A 15,289-nucleotide genomic window follows, 5' to 3' on the forward strand; every position below is an offset into this window, starting at 1 on the left:
ATGGGCTAATCTGTGAATAAAGCCTCTGGGCTAGTCTGTAAATAAAGGTTGACCTCAAATCTGCAGGGACCTTACTGCTTAGGACCAGAGTCTTTGAAAATTCATCCAGTTCTGGCAAATTATGCAATGCTTACACACTCTCTGCTATTTTGGTTTGTTTCGATTGTTTCAAAAGAAAACATGAGTAAAGGCTAGACACGAGAGAAGAAAGTTTAGGAAAAGGTACATTTTTCATAATAGCTGTGCATGGCAAAAGAAAAAGAGTTCAGTCTCAGCCATGAGCAAGGAAAACCATTTGCCATTCCTCTGCGAGGCTTCTCCAAGCAATCCTGATCTTTGCCGTTCTGAGGAGTGAGCCAGCCTCATCCTGCAGTGGGCTGGAGAAGCCGTGCAGAGGGATGGTCACCGGCCTGACTATGTGGCCGAGTCCTGCTGGAATCCCCCCGGCTACATGCCTCTGGCCGTATGCCCAACTCATCCTTTTCTTGTTCTGGTTTTCTTTTCTCCCCAGAAGGGACTTCTCCATACACGAGGGTTTCTCAAAGGAAAGCGATTAAGGAAAGCTCTACCAGTGCCCAGAGGCTATCTAGGCAAAAAGTGAAATCCACAAGCAAGGAAACGATCTAGTTAGGGAAAAAAAAACATTAAATGTGCTAATAAAATCCAAGTAAGTCAGACAACACATGGAAACTGCTTTAATCCGAATGAACAGCATTTGCTCATGCAGACAGCCCTATTAATTTCAGTAAGATCGCTCCTGTGAGTATATATTACTCAAAGCAAGGATTGCTCCTTCCCTAGTTTGTTCCATTTGGCTGTTTTCTCCTTAATAGCTGAGCTTAAGACCTGAGCAGTAGCTTTAACTTTGAATTTCCTGGCTTTTGTCATGCTTGGTGTTATTTAAATGTAGGTCTGTCAACAGGAATAGGCTAAAATGCTGGTCCATCCTGGCTTGGAAATGGATTGTGACAGCTCTGTGGCAGGATTGCTTCATATGCATAGTGCCCAGCCAACATCTGCAACTCAAATGTCGGGCTGTGTCCCTGTAATTTCAGCCATTGTTCCTGCCACTTGCTCCTGGGGCAATGAGCAAGTCTCTGGTATTCTGTTCCCTAGCTTGGGCCCTGCCTATCAACCAGGTGTTTTCACATTAAGGGCATTTGATAGTCACAGTCCTAAAGTGCCTCCTTTGTCACTTGTTAGACCCTGGGGCCTGTCAAAGTTGAAATGCAAATACATCAGTTGGGGTTTTAAGGCCAAATAATGCTGCCCCTTCTCAAAACCCCCAGGCTTCTACATGATTACTTTTCACATCACTTCAGGTGGGTTCTGTTCTTTTCTTATATTTTGTTATCCTTGTTAAACACACAGTCACCTTCCCAGATAGAGCAGATGACAACTATTTTTTTGCTTGTGTTCACAATTCTTTTATTTTGTTGTTTTCCTGTTTCTTTTCTGATGAAAACATGGAGGGGGGAGATACATAGAGCTCTACAATTTCAAAACAGGTCCTATGCAATTCTTAGAAACAAGAGAAGCAAGAACTTACTGCTTAAACAGCACATAGTCCAAGTCTATTTTCAAGAATGTTTTAAAAGAAGAACATGTTGGGACATTAGAGACACAAGGATATTCACAGAAATGTGTCCTAGAATAATATTCTGTGACTCCTAGTTAAGAACAGTAATAGTGAGGAAGCATCCCACGGTAGCTGAATAACATCAAAATAGCTATACTGAAGCAGTTCTTCAAGAATAGGCATAATTGTCTATCTCTTAAAAAATGTTACAGCAGAGAACTGGATTTAGAAGGAAGGGAGGTCAAAGCAAGAAGGGAGGAAAAAAAAATGAAAAATTCAAACTATAAAAACAAAACACTGCAGTACACACACTTCTCCCTCTGGGGAAGGGGTGACAGCAAAGCACATGATGGATGTTAATAATGTTGCTTAATGCGTTACTGGAAGGCATTCAGATCCAACAGTGCTGACTGTGCTGTATAGCCCTGTATGGAACAGAAAGCAGACATGAATAACATTATACAGGTGTTTAAATCCATTATGATTGCATCTTGATGGGCCGGGATTTTTTGTTGCTTGGTTTTATATGTTTTCTTTGTATCCTATTAGCTGAACACATCAATTTAAATGTTTATGTGTTTTTCCTCCTGTACCCCATGTCCCTTGCTGTTAAAGATTTTTCTGATTCTTTTCTGATGTGTTTTGAGTAATCATCTTTGCAATTCCATTTATTTCCTTGGTATTTGGCTTCAAACCTTGCAGGCTTTTCTTCTAAGAAAGTCTGTTGGTCTATTTTTGCCTTTGGTTTTTCACTACACCTTGGCCTTTCTGTTGGGCACCAGAGATTTTGACTGAGTAAGCAAAATGAGCACTTTGCCTTGAAACTCTAAAAGCAACGTGGGTTTGGAAACAAAACTTAGGCTATTGATAAGGCTTTGTGCCTTCTGGAGAGATTCCTTTCAGGTTTTTGCATGCTTTGTTTTTTGTCCGTTTTTCCCCCCTAACTTCCGTGACAGAGTTGGTTGTTGACGAGTTGCACATTAACAGACCCCTTGCTTTTGAGGGGTGAGGAATCAGTGACACTTGACTAGATACAGCCGCAGCTACAGCAGAAGTGGCAACAATAGAGAACAGCATCAGCATGCATCCCGCAGTCAGCTGGGATGATGGTTTTTAGGCAAATAGCCAGTCACTAGGCAGCCAAGGACAAGGACTTCCTTTTCCCTCTGCTGAGATCTCTGAATATTAAGCTCTTCTTCCCCAGAAGAAAGGGGCACATTCCCATCCATCACCAACAAGTTGTATTTACACTTCTTCATTCTTGGGATGTGATTTCCAATTTATTTTGTGCATATTTCCAAGAAAAGCCCACCTCATCTCTTTTGGGTTTTTTTATCCCAAGAAGTTGAGACTGTTTTTTCTCCCCTTCTCAAGTCTTGGGAAGTGTCAGAGTGGCCGAGCTCCAGATGAGGCAGCTGTTCCCAAATATACTCAGTGGGAAGAGTTTTCATAACAATGGGAACCACATGAAAGCTCTCGGAGTAGCTCCTCCTACTATTGAAAAGTCCTTTCAGTTGAGTGGTTTGCATATTGGGTTGCATAAACGGCTAGACACACCAAGGGGTCCATTTTCAGCACTGTGCGCATAGAATTAGACACGCAAGCCTTGCTAACAATAATGAGAGTTGTGTGCAAAACTCCCTGCGCAATATGCTGAAAATATTCTGCTTAGTGAATCTTCCAGCTCACGGCTATTTCCTGGCAGTGCTGAGCTGAGTTCTGGGAACAAAATGAAGGTCTGGACTCTGTGTGTGTTCACAGAGCTCTCTCCTATAGGTTCTGAAAAAATGTGAAAAGCTTCTCTCTTCCCTCCCCCTTTTTTTCCCGCCCCCCTTTGTATGTCTGAAGTATAAATGAATTCCACATCCCACTTTTCCTTCAACAGCCTTAAGAAGTGAGCTTTAAGGCTGCTTGAGGAAAAGCCATTTCCCTTGATGGAGGAGAACACAGATTTCACATTACTGTGGGTCGAGTTTCAGTTTATCATGAGTATTTGTGCCAGTCTGTTTAGCGTGTGGCTACTCAATCCCTTGGAGAGGCCTTTCTCTTACCAAGCACTGAATGGTGGCATTCTGGTAGCCAGCACTGCAGCCAGTCACTGGACTGATGAAGCGCTAAAAATCTTGTTACATGTATTTATGTATGTATGGTTTTGGTTGTTTGTTTTTTTTTCCATTGTGGTAAGTCAAAATAACTAGCAGTATTTTCCCAGAGGAGCTCTGTTAACGCTGTCTTAGCTTTTATACAAAAAGCGCTCGAGGGATGGTGCAGAAGATGGCAGCTTAGGACTAGTATGTCTTCTAGGCTCTGCCAGCAATTCAGTCACCTTGAGCAGTCCACTTCATCTGCTTGTTTTTCCTGTTCCTCCTTCACCTTTCTCATACATCCAGGCTGTAAATTTGTCACGGAAAAGTTGCTGTGTCTGTTTGAGGGCTGGAACAATACAAATATCTCTGAGTAGAAATGATAGTGACAACTGTGACACAGTGCCTGCCATTCATGTTTTTCATTAAGGAAGTGGTAATATTTAAAAATTAGATTAAATTAATTTTTAATCACTTGTTAACCAGAGAACTGGGGATAGTAAGTTGCTTCAGCTGAGAGGAAAATCAGTGAAGGAGCCAGATAAATCTGTGATGCCATGCCGGTTTTTTAAAGGCAGTTTTGTTTTTTTTCCTGAGCATTGAAAGTGTCAAACAAATCGGTAGCTGCTTTCTTGCTCACAGCATCAATTCTTTCACTCAGCAGTTCCTAAATTCACACTCTCTTTTCTGGATTCACTGTCTTCCTGCCAGCTGAGGCTGTGTCTGCCTTTCCGCTGTGTTTCTGCATTCTTGCTTCTTTTTTCACACGCACAGAGGTACACACATACACACGTGTACATACACATGTACAAGTGCACACACACAGTCTCCCCCTGGACCAGAACTCAGCAAAGCCCCAGGGAGTCCCTGAATGCACCAGTCGATGCCTTGGGTTTGGGCAGTGTATTGCCAACTACCCCTGGCAGCAGTAAAATCCCAGTGTCTGAGTGAGGTTGAATGCAACCAAAACAGTATGAGCTCCTGCTTTATTCAGAGGCATTTACTGCGGGCTGTCTTCTGGTTCACTGCAGCCCTTCACAGCATTCGGTCAGTCCAAAGGGGCAGTAAGTACCCAGCTGTCTGTACAAAGGAGTCCTCAGACAGAGCAGGAGCTGTGCTAGGACTCTCTGACACCTCCCTCCAAGTCACCAGCAAGGAAGAGAGGCCGGGGTGTGATTGCTCCCTGAAGTACTCCCGGGCATTTGAATTCAAAGGCAGAAGCAGCCTTGGATTGTGTTCATGGAAAGTATTCAGAGGGTCCAAAAGAGATTAATTGGCATGCACTAAAACAATCATCCCCTTTCTGAGGCTCTGATCGAGCAACACCCAGCTACACCTGACAATAAGGCCTGAGTTGCTAAGTGAGGTGGAGAAGCAAACAGGGTTTGAGAGCTGCATGTCCTTGTGCAGGGAGCTGGGTTTTCATTCAAAGCGTGAGCCTGGGTCATAGTGATATGAGTGGTGACATCTCTGGTGAGCTTTCTATACAGCATGCATAAGCTTTTGGTTAGCCATATTTACACTGTCATTATAACCGGTTACAACTGGTCTCACTGGAGGAATGAGAGTAAGATGCAGCATTTTTTTACATATTTTTGCCTAGTGGAGATCTGACCTTAGGTTTATCAGCACTTCTCTTTTTGTGACTGAAAGATAACATACCTTTTGAAAGCCAGAGCTGACTGCAACACAGCTTTCTCCTCTCTTTTTATAGACTTTTAGTTGCCTGCAGCTAAGAAAGCATTGTGACTTACTCTTCTTTTTCTCTCAGTTCTAGGGAAAATTCGAACTGCAGTGGGCAGTGCCCAGCTTCTCATGGCCCAGAAATTTTACCAGTTCAGAGAACTTTGTGAAGAAAACCTGGTATGTAATTTTTCTGATAGATACTACTGTGTGCCTTTTACTAACCCTGTGAATAATCCTACATAAATTGAACTGATTTTCTGACCAACACAGCAGCTTTCCCAGTAAAGGCCTTGATATAAATTTGGGAGTAACTCAAACTTGTCAGAGTCATCATGAGTTTCACAATAGCTTGAGATTCTTAAAATAAAGGCAAAAAGCTTTGGGTGAACTATCAGGAGGCTCTGCTACTGACCCCAGAGGAGCAAGGGTCTGTCCCTTGACCCTCGAGTTCATGGGTACTCAGATGGGTACAGCATCTTAAGGTCTTTGAGGGTAGACCAGAAATCTCCTGAGTTCGGCTTTCCCATGTGTTCCTGGGAAACAAGCCCCAGACTAAAATCTGCCTCAGTGGACAAATGCAACAGAAATTGGCTCTGTATTCATAAGACTTCCAATTCATAACATAAAAATTGAAAAAGCCTTCTGACTGCACATCTTTGCAAGTAACAGCCTACAACTGGGCAACCTGCTAGTGTCAAGTACTGAAAAACTAGTAATTGAAGTGTAATCTCTGGTCTCCTTATGATTCTAAAAATATATACTTTATTGTTTTCAATAATTGCACCTTTCATGGTATAATCATCCTACCAAAATCTGTTGTCAGTGTGCCTGTGAAAAGCGCAAATAGAAATTTTATGAGGCAAGCAACTGAGTCTTTTGGGTTTATTGCTTCTGAAGAGGAAGAAAACTAAAGGCAAAGTAAAACTTGAGCCATGTAAAACATCATGCAAGGTGCTACTAGTAATTTATTTATTTATTAACAACAAAATTAATAACAGTTTATCAGTGTAGTCTGACAAGGCCGTGGCACACACGACACCTTGCTGACTGGTGTAGACTCCTCAGCATTTATGAAAAGCACGGTTGAAGTGAGTGTATGCAACATCTCATTTTAATTAAAGAGTTTCAGCTGGGAACCAGCTGATAGAGACACATCCTGTAGAAAGCCTTCCCTCATGCTAACCTTGCCAGTGGAGCAGGGACAGTTTCGTGTACGCCCACTGCATGCAAAAAGCATTCAGAGCCGTGGTGCACTGAAGGGACAGAAGGAAGGACAGGATTTCTTGGGTCACCAGCCTCTGGCCCAAGATGTGCTGAAGATGCTGACTGTCCAGATGTGCTCTTCTGAGCAATGCTCTTGGGCTGATGAGTTTGCACACACAAAGCAATGATCCCCACCTGTGTCCCAGTTTCATTCTCCCAAAAAATCTACATGTAAAAATGGGGTTACTGTGCTTCTGCATGTAGTCTTCTGAGCTTTTCACCCTGCACAGGCTATTCTTGACAAACAAACAAAAAAAAAAAAAGAATTTGGCCTGAGGTGTATAAGAGACAATTTTACTTGAAATGGTGTATTTTTGTAAACCTTACATTCTCAGAGTGTAGAAAAAGTGTTCACACATTGGTATATCACTATTTGCACATGCAGGAAATGTAAATTTGCACAGATATCACTTTTTTACAAGCGTGAGCATGGGGGGAATCCTTCCTCATGAGAGTGAAGAGGAGGCTGGCAATTCATTTCAGTGCAGATAGGATTGCCACCGGTTGTGCCCAGGAGCATCCCTAGGCAGCTCCTGCCACAGGGGCCCTTTACCCTTAGTCTGCTGGGGGTACCTGCTGCCTTTGGTGAGTGGGGGTTTGCAGGGCACAGCAGCTCAACACCGAGCCAGACTCCTCGAAATAAAACCCGCCAGTAAGTAATGCTTTGCTTTGCTCCTCTCTCTGGGTCTTATCCATCACTTGGATCTGCTCAAACCTTTGCTAGCGAGATTCATAACCATTTGCACGAATGCTTTACATTAAGAAGTACTAAAGCCAACGTGTTTTTTTCTTCTGTTGCACAGAATCCTAATGCACATCCACGGCCGACCTCCCAGGATTTAGCAGGGTTTTGGGATATGCTGCAGTTGTCCATAGAAAATATTAGTATGAAATTTGATGAACTTCATCAGTTAAAGGCCAATAATTGGAAACAGATGGATCCTCATGACAAGAAGGTAGAACACTGTAGATTTTGTATGCTTCATTTAAAACCCTGCACAAATACTGGACAGATTAAATAGGCCTCTGTGTTACAGCGCTGACGTTAAAAATGTGAAATGAAGCTCATATCAAATTAATTTCATTGTAATAACAATGTTTACATAATAATCATCTGGGATATTATCTGTAATATGTTTCAGGCATATTTTTAAACCAAATCTGTCTTTGTGAATCGGATAATGGGAATGTGGTACTTTGTTAAGCTTTACATTTAATCATATTAGACGATCAATCGTTGGAAGGAACTGCCTTATATATTGATTCTTAAAATTAAATAAATCACATTTACGGTTCATATTATTGCATACAGCAAGAGTTCTAGGTTTTGTTACTGAAAAAACTAGGGAAACACTGTAACCATCGCTGACTTTGGTAGCCAGATTACAAACAGCAATATCAAAAATATGCCTTCCAAAATCTTACATGAAGGAATTACATTTTTTTGTCCATTTGTTTGGGGTTTTTTTAGGGGGGGGGCTTTTTTTAAATGGGTGATTTCACAAACACATTCACTTTGCTGGTAGTGTTGTTTACCCGAGGTAACATAAAAATCATCTGGAGCTTTGGTCTTTTTTTTTTCTTTTTTTTCTTTTTTTTTTTTTTTTTTTTTTGGTAAATGTAGTCTTCTTCTGTCACCATAAAAAGCTACCACATCTCCAAGTGTGAGTCACATTTCACTTGACATTCTCATTTGGCACCATCATCTTTTTTTTTCCTCCTCACTATCCACCTCAAGACAAACAGCACTTGGGTGAGCCAAAATACACAAATGTCTCAGAAAATCCTTAGAACACAGACCCATTCCTAGAGGAATCAACGGTCTAATGTCACGCTCCTATAGGTATGTAATTTGGTGGCTGAATTTCCGCTGTGACTGGTCTGATAGCAATGAATACAGCCAACAGGTAGGGTCATCAGAAGGAGGGGGAGCATGACTTACAGGTACAGCGGCTCAGACAGGAGTCCTGGCTACCCCAACTTATGGTCAGCTGGCTGCCGATGACCAAAGTGGTGTTTTCTTTTGGACAAATAACCATAATAATATCAAACCCCGTTAATCTTGCAGCAGGAAGCTTGTACAGGCAGTGCTGGTAGCACTATTCCTCCTCCTCCAATCAAGACTAAATACTCATTCCTGACTTAGGAGTGCCATGTTCACACCATTTGTGCACACCTAGTGTGTTTGGTAGGGGAATGAATGGGAATGTGTTTTCCTAGTCCAAGGTACTGAAGGCAAGTCATTTTCTTATCTTCTTTTTTTTTCCAGTATCTATCAGAAAAGGAAGTTTAAAATGCCAAACATGCATGCACAGAAATGCTGGTATATGGTCTTTCATTAGCTTTTACAGTAAAGTGGGTAGGCTGAGTGTTTGCAATTGCAGCAGTAAGAAATGAGAGCTTTCCTTAAAAAAAATGTGCCTTTTCTTTGCTTCTGAAAAACATTTCAAAGAGTTTCCAACAAAAAGAAGACTATAACGGTTTAAAGGAAGTTAAGTAGTGCTGAAGAAAGGGACCTACAGTAGGAAGGTAAAGATTTTAAAGAATTACACTGTGTTCTTGTTTCAACAGCATTTGTCTATGATTTTAGATGAAACAGATCATCTCTTTTCTTAAAAAGGATTAAAAAAAAAAGGAAGAAAAAACTTTCTGCAGAATTGATATTTGCCTTTGGCCTTTGCCACTGGGCCCTTTTTAAGCAGCATAGATTAATCCTTGGATGGAGAGAAAAAGCAAAGTATGAATAAGTGTAACTAAGCACCTTTATATTTTGAGCCATGGAAGCTGTTGTGAGCAGCATGAGAGAAAACGAAAGGGCAGAATGGGACCTTTGTAGTGTGATAAAATCCCTTCGCTCAGAGACCGTGTTCACAGTTGGAAGGGGATGTAACTTAAAAGACAATCTAATTAACTTGACAAAGTCTTTGTGGACGCCTGAAATTCAGTTCTGAATACACTTTTCTTTTGCGGGAGAGATCCCTCTCTGAGGGTTTTTTTTGTTGGCTTTTTTTCTTTTTTTGTGTGTGTATGTGTGTGTACATGCACCAGGATATACATAAAAGTCCTCCTTGTTGGTCACGTATCCGGAGCTAGCTGCCACCGTGATGATTAATGCATGTTCTCTTAACTGTTTTTAAGTTTTTCCTACCAGATTTTCTATTTCTAGCTGAATGTAGCTTCATGCCTATTTAGCATGAGGCCAGAGTGTGTGAGCTTGGGCAGAGAGACCCAGAGTGTGGGATTTTTGAGCAGACACTAAACTGCTACGAAATAGATACATAAATATATGGTGTTTTTTAAAAGCTACTTAGTCTGATGCACCAGCTGCAGACAGCTAGTTCCCATCTGCATTTGGGAACGCCAAAGCCATGGCATCTCCGTGTTGCAGGAGCATCTAGCGCTATGCACGGATAGAAGAGGGTGGCCCAGGAGCTGGGGCTCTCCAGAGTTCCTCTGCTGAGAGCAGCGTTCCCTCCCGGCTACGCCAGTGGCAAGAGCTTGGTCTCTTTCCTAGTCCCTGGCACTAAGCAGGTAGCGGTGGGGGCCTCAGCCCTGGCAGCACCATCCCCGAGGAGAAGTAGCACGGCGGCCGCCCTCCCCTCCCCTTTGCCCTTGCCCTATGTTTATGAACCCTTGAGCACAAAAGCCAGTTGACTGAAGACAGAAAGGCAGATAAGAGCTAACAAACCTTAGGTAAAATGTGTGTTCTAACTACTGACATATCCTAGTTTTTCCCACTTTTCCCTGAGAAGCTGTATAATGCCATTAACCTTCTGCTTTGATCAGGAGAGAAGGGTCCCTCCTCCAGTGCCAAAGAAGCCATCGAAAGGTCAGGTGCCACTCATACGAGAACGCTCTCTGGAAAGCTCGCAGCGTCAAGAGGCCCGGAAACGGCTGATGGCTGCCAAGCGCGCTGCATCGGTCCGCCAGAACTCAGCTACCGAGAGCGCCGAAAGCATTGAGATATACATCCCCGAAGCCCAGACCAGGCTATGAAGGGATCCAACCGGGAGGACTCTCTCTGGCAAGACAAGCCTCATGTATAATCTGCCCCTCTAGGCTCCTGCTCAAGGTCACCACGAAGTATTTGTACCTCCTCCTCTCTCTCTCGCTCTCTCTACCCTCCTCTCCCCCTCCCCTCTCTCTGTACACAGCTGCCCCAATGCTCCCAGTGAACTCCACTGCCGTGGCGTAGTTGTCGGTCCTCCGAGAGATGTCCTCTAATCACCCTTGCTTTCTGAAGGTTCGCCCATGTCATCACGATGCTTTGTCACATGTACTGATGCTGCCACTTCGCCTCATGTAAACGAGTACGATCCTTTTTTCTTTTCTGTTTGAAACAAATAAATGCAGCGCTCAGACTTCCACACACCCACGCACCTGTACAGTAGATGCTCCATTTAACTTACTCATGATCTTTAGTTGACCTAAAGCTAGTCTGTTACCCAGTGTACAGCAATATCAAACTGTAGGGGACTTTGGTATTTTCAGTCATGCAGGGTGATCCTTTCGGACTCTGCCGTCTTCCTCACAAAAGATGAAAGGAGCTATGACTCGGATTCCCCTCTTTTTATTACTGTTTTTTTTAAAGCAGATGGCGCACTTTATTCTAAACCTCCGAATCACATCTTCACCTGAATTAAGGAGTCACACAAGGGGAGGGAGCTGGGGTGGGAGCGGGGAGGGGGGGAAGAAAAAAAACCCCACAGCTCTGGCAGGTGAAAAAGTGGAAGTATATCCCGCAGGTGAGATGGCGAGGGATATAAAAGATCCTGTGGAAAGATACCTGCACACTCACAGCTGCACAAACTGCCTCATTTTTATTTCATCAATCACTACTTAAACATTTCAATCAGCAGAAGATTGTAAATTCGATCTTCCAGGGAAATAATCTATTTTGAAAGGCAATAAAAGAGTAAAAAGGAAGGAGATAAGAAGCAATGACAGTTGAAGAGATAATATAAAAGAAGGATTTTCTTGTCCAAGTATTAAGAATTTTTAAAATTGTACTGTATTGTCAATTCCTCTTGTATTGTATTGTATGGATTATATTGGTTAAAAAAACAAAAAAAGAAAAAAAAGAAAAAAGCTTGGTTTTGTTGATGTCTTAATCTCGGTGGGACCATCCAATCTCATACGTCCACGCAGCCACACACGGACACCTGTAGGTGAATTACTGTACATGGAGCCTCTGATGCTTTTCCAGGCCAGGCTTGCTTTGCTCTATCCACAGCTGGTTGTATGCTACAGTTCAGACTGCTTATCACCAAACCGTCCATATTTAGGAGTAAATTTCTGATTCAGCCTCCTCTAAATAGTATAAAGTATTCACTTGAACAAGAACAATAGACTATTTTTCACAAGTTATGGGATCAATATGAACTTAATATTTTTCACGACAAGCCTTCCTACCCTGGCTTCTGCCATTGTTTTGCAATCACTAAAAATATGCATCCTAAGTAGCTCATTAATAGTGGGCGGAAATGGCAGATAATAGGGCTGGAGAGGAGCCTGAGAGGTCAACTCCTGTGTGTCTGTCCCCTCCAGCCACCTCTGGCTGGGGCAGGATCTTGTCCTCCAGCTCCTCTGATGAGGAACAATGCCGACCACGCTGCTACTGGAATCTCTTGTGCCAACATTAGGAAAGCTATGTCAGGCATGTTGCTGAAAGCGAGTTGTGTGCGTGCGTGTGAGCGTGTGTGAGTGCGCACACGCGTGCCTAGCTGGCACGTGCTGCTGCCAGCAGAATTAGCGTGAGCTGCTTTGGGTGACAGGGCTGCTTTGGGTGACAGGGCTGCTTTGGGTGACAGGGCTGGTGTGGGCAGAGGAGCGCTGTGCAGTCCCCAGCACGTGTGCAGTCCTGCAGCGACGTCTTCCAGACTCCTCTGCTGCTCCCTGCGTGCTCTTCACCCCATCTGCCAGGGCAGGGGGATGCAGGAGGGGAAGGCAGGCTGCTTTCTGCTCCCAGTGAGCACAGGCACAGGACAGCCCCACCATGGAGAGGCACGGGTGGCAGCCCTTGCTGCATGCCAGTGCTGGCTGGCTGTGCCCATGGCTGCTCAACCTGTATGGACAGTCCAAGCAGTGAAAAATCCCACTGCACATGTGGCGTAATTCTGCAGCTTGCACTTAAAAAGCGTTGAAAATCGTCATCGAGAAGTTAAGCTCTTGCTAAAACTCTTCATCGAGACCATGCCAGACAGCTTCTTTTCCTATGACATCATAGCCAGGTGCTAATTTAAGTTTATTCGAGAAAATAGGAGAGGTAATAGGTTCTGGCACCAAGTATTTTCATGAGAGCATACTAAAACCACTAGAGAATTTGCTACCTCTCAAAGCCATCGATATCTGAGCTATGTCTTTATAAACAGGGCACAAATATTTACTGCTGTGGTTTACAAGAAAAGGGCTAATAATTTAATATATAAAAGACTTTTAACTAGAGTAATCAGAAATCCAGTGTAACTCTAGAGTGCTTGGTGTTACAGGAGCTTCAAAAGGTTTGACCCTCTAAGCGTTTGAATACCAGTGTATTTGCTAGTTTTGAAACACTGCATTTAACTTTTAGCAGCAACAAAACATCACCGTGTTTGCAGTATGTAATAGTGCCAACTGCCACTTTTGAGCATATATAGTCATAGGAAGTATTACTTATTTGGAACTCATTTGTACTGAAGTATTCAAAGCAGTACCTAGGTGAGAGTCCACATTCACAACTGTGTCTCAGACTTACTTAGTTTTGTGAACGTTTTATGAGAGATGAGTTAAGACTTTGGTTGACAAGTGGCTACAGAAATTTAATCCAGCAAGTTCCCCCCTAAAAAAGCAGAAAAGTGAAGACTATCTAGTCTTGTACATTACAACTTACTGTATTTGTATATCATAGAATATTTTTTGTATCTATTTTAAATGACTTTATTCTTAGCTGAATGCTTGTTAATTCATTTGGCACTGGAGAGGTTATTATAATGTTTGCCTAGTTTTTTAGCAAAATATTAAAAATACAGCCAATACCAGAAAATAGAAAATAAAATAATTCTGTCCCTAGAATGCCACTAGTTAACCACTTGACTCATTTACCAACACTAATGCTAATATATCTGCTCCATCATCTGTTTTAGTATAATTTGTAACTATTTGTTTTTAGTCTAAACTGCCCAGTGTATGTTAAAAATGCCTATATTCTGTTTCACTTTGGGACTAAACTATTGTTGTTTTTTTTTTCTTGGGGGAAATTTTAGAAAAGGTTGGTTTTGTCTCCTGCTTCAAAAATAAAAAAAAAAAAAAAAAAGAGGTATTTATTATATTTTTTGCAGATGTTTCCATAAAATTCTCATAATCTTTTTGTAAAGAAAGATGAAGAAATGGATTAAAGATTTTTAATATTTGAAAAGGTAAATAGAAATAATTTATTTGTAATATATTTGTTTATTTATTGGTGTTCCCTTAATGCTTTGATGTGCACTATCACTTTAATTTAAACTGTATCATTGTGAATTTATTGGGGTTTTTAGGTTTTTGTTCAGTTTGGTTTTGTTTTTTTTTTTAAGGAAAATGGTCAAATGCATATTTTAAGTAGAATGTAAATCACTGGCCTACCTGCATTCCCAAATGTGATTTTAAAATGTTTTTGATTTGAAACAAAAGACACAAATTTGAAAGCCTTTAGACAGAGGAGAGTGTTTTTATGGCTTAACGATTTGGGTTTCCATAGGATTATCTATCTGGTTTGTGTGTGGACAGGAAAATGTAAATAGATGAATGTTTCCCATAATGTAAAAAGAGCAAATTAATAAAATAATTAATGCACTGCTTGTAAGAGCTGTGGGTTTTCAATGCAAATTCGTTCTTCCAGAGCTGCCAAGGCATTTCATTTGATGTGGTCAAGGATAAAAGCACGACAAGCAGAATGTTTCTCTTAAGCTCTCATTGCTTAAGACCAGCCCTGCAAAGTCTCATCCAAAGCATCCTGCTGAGCACCCTGGAAGTGTTCATCTGCACAGAGTTGCTCACAGGCATAAAAGTTGTCCTGATCAAGGCCTTGAGCCTTAGCAAAATCTTCAAAGGCACTTCTGCACGGAGCCCAGCCAAACCCCACTGAAGATGCCAGGAGTTATGCTGGGGACTTCAAAAGAAGTGGCAAGAAGACCCCAGCCTGATTGGTTTTCCCCTCTCTGCTTCCCTTTCATTTTCTACTTATGTCCCATGATGTCTGAATTTTGAGGGGCAAAAGAGATCCCTGGCAGGCATAGCTAACTTTCCCTTCACTGGAATCCTGCATCCAGATGGGGTTTTTTCCCACTGTGTGAAATAAAGACAGTCACCAAATCCCACAGAAACCTGTCCTGGATGATGATGTTCATGGTTATACCGGTACTTGAACAGGTCCTGATTTACTTCGTAGTACCTAGTGTGCCAGTGCTGCACCATGTACTCTCTGCCCATGCTTAGACCCTCAGCACAGAAAGGCCAGAAAGATTTATGCTACAGATCCATGGGCAGGGAAAATTCTTGGGAAAAATCCCAAGATGAAGGGATTTTACTTCACATGCTGGAATTTATGTGCTTGTTAGTGACTGATAAATGGATGCACCAGGGATGGGGTGGAAAAAATGCTTTATTACTTAAAAACATTTCTGAGGTGTCTGGTACCTTTTTGTAATGAGGATAGCTCGGA

General features: G+C 42.2%; 1 protein-coding gene across 2 annotated transcripts in view; it reads left to right on the forward strand.

Moving 5' to 3' along the window:
• The window catches only part of DLGAP1 (DLG associated protein 1), a gene marked incomplete at its 5' end in the record, with an annotated part of 135,124 nt that extends 123,915 nt beyond the window's left edge, over positions 1 to 11,209 (forward strand). For both annotated transcript variants that reach the window (XM_082296477.1, XM_082296478.1), the window contains 3 exons: positions 5,435 to 5,526; positions 7,416 to 7,568; positions 10,399 to 11,209. In XM_082296477.1, coding sequence (XP_082152603.1) covers positions 5,435 to 5,526; positions 7,416 to 7,568; positions 10,399 to 10,608 — 455 coding nt within the window. In that variant the 3' untranslated portion in view covers positions 10,609 to 11,209. The remainder of the gene's footprint in view (positions 1 to 5,434; positions 5,527 to 7,415; positions 7,569 to 10,398) is intronic.
• Positions 11,210 to 15,289: the final 4,080 nt, after the last annotated feature.

The sequence above is a fragment of the Coloeus monedula genome (genome assembly GCF_965178545.1).
Source record: "Coloeus monedula genome assembly, chromosome: 1".
In the NCBI taxonomy this organism is placed as follows: Eukaryota; Metazoa; Chordata; class Aves; order Passeriformes; family Corvidae; genus Coloeus; species Coloeus monedula.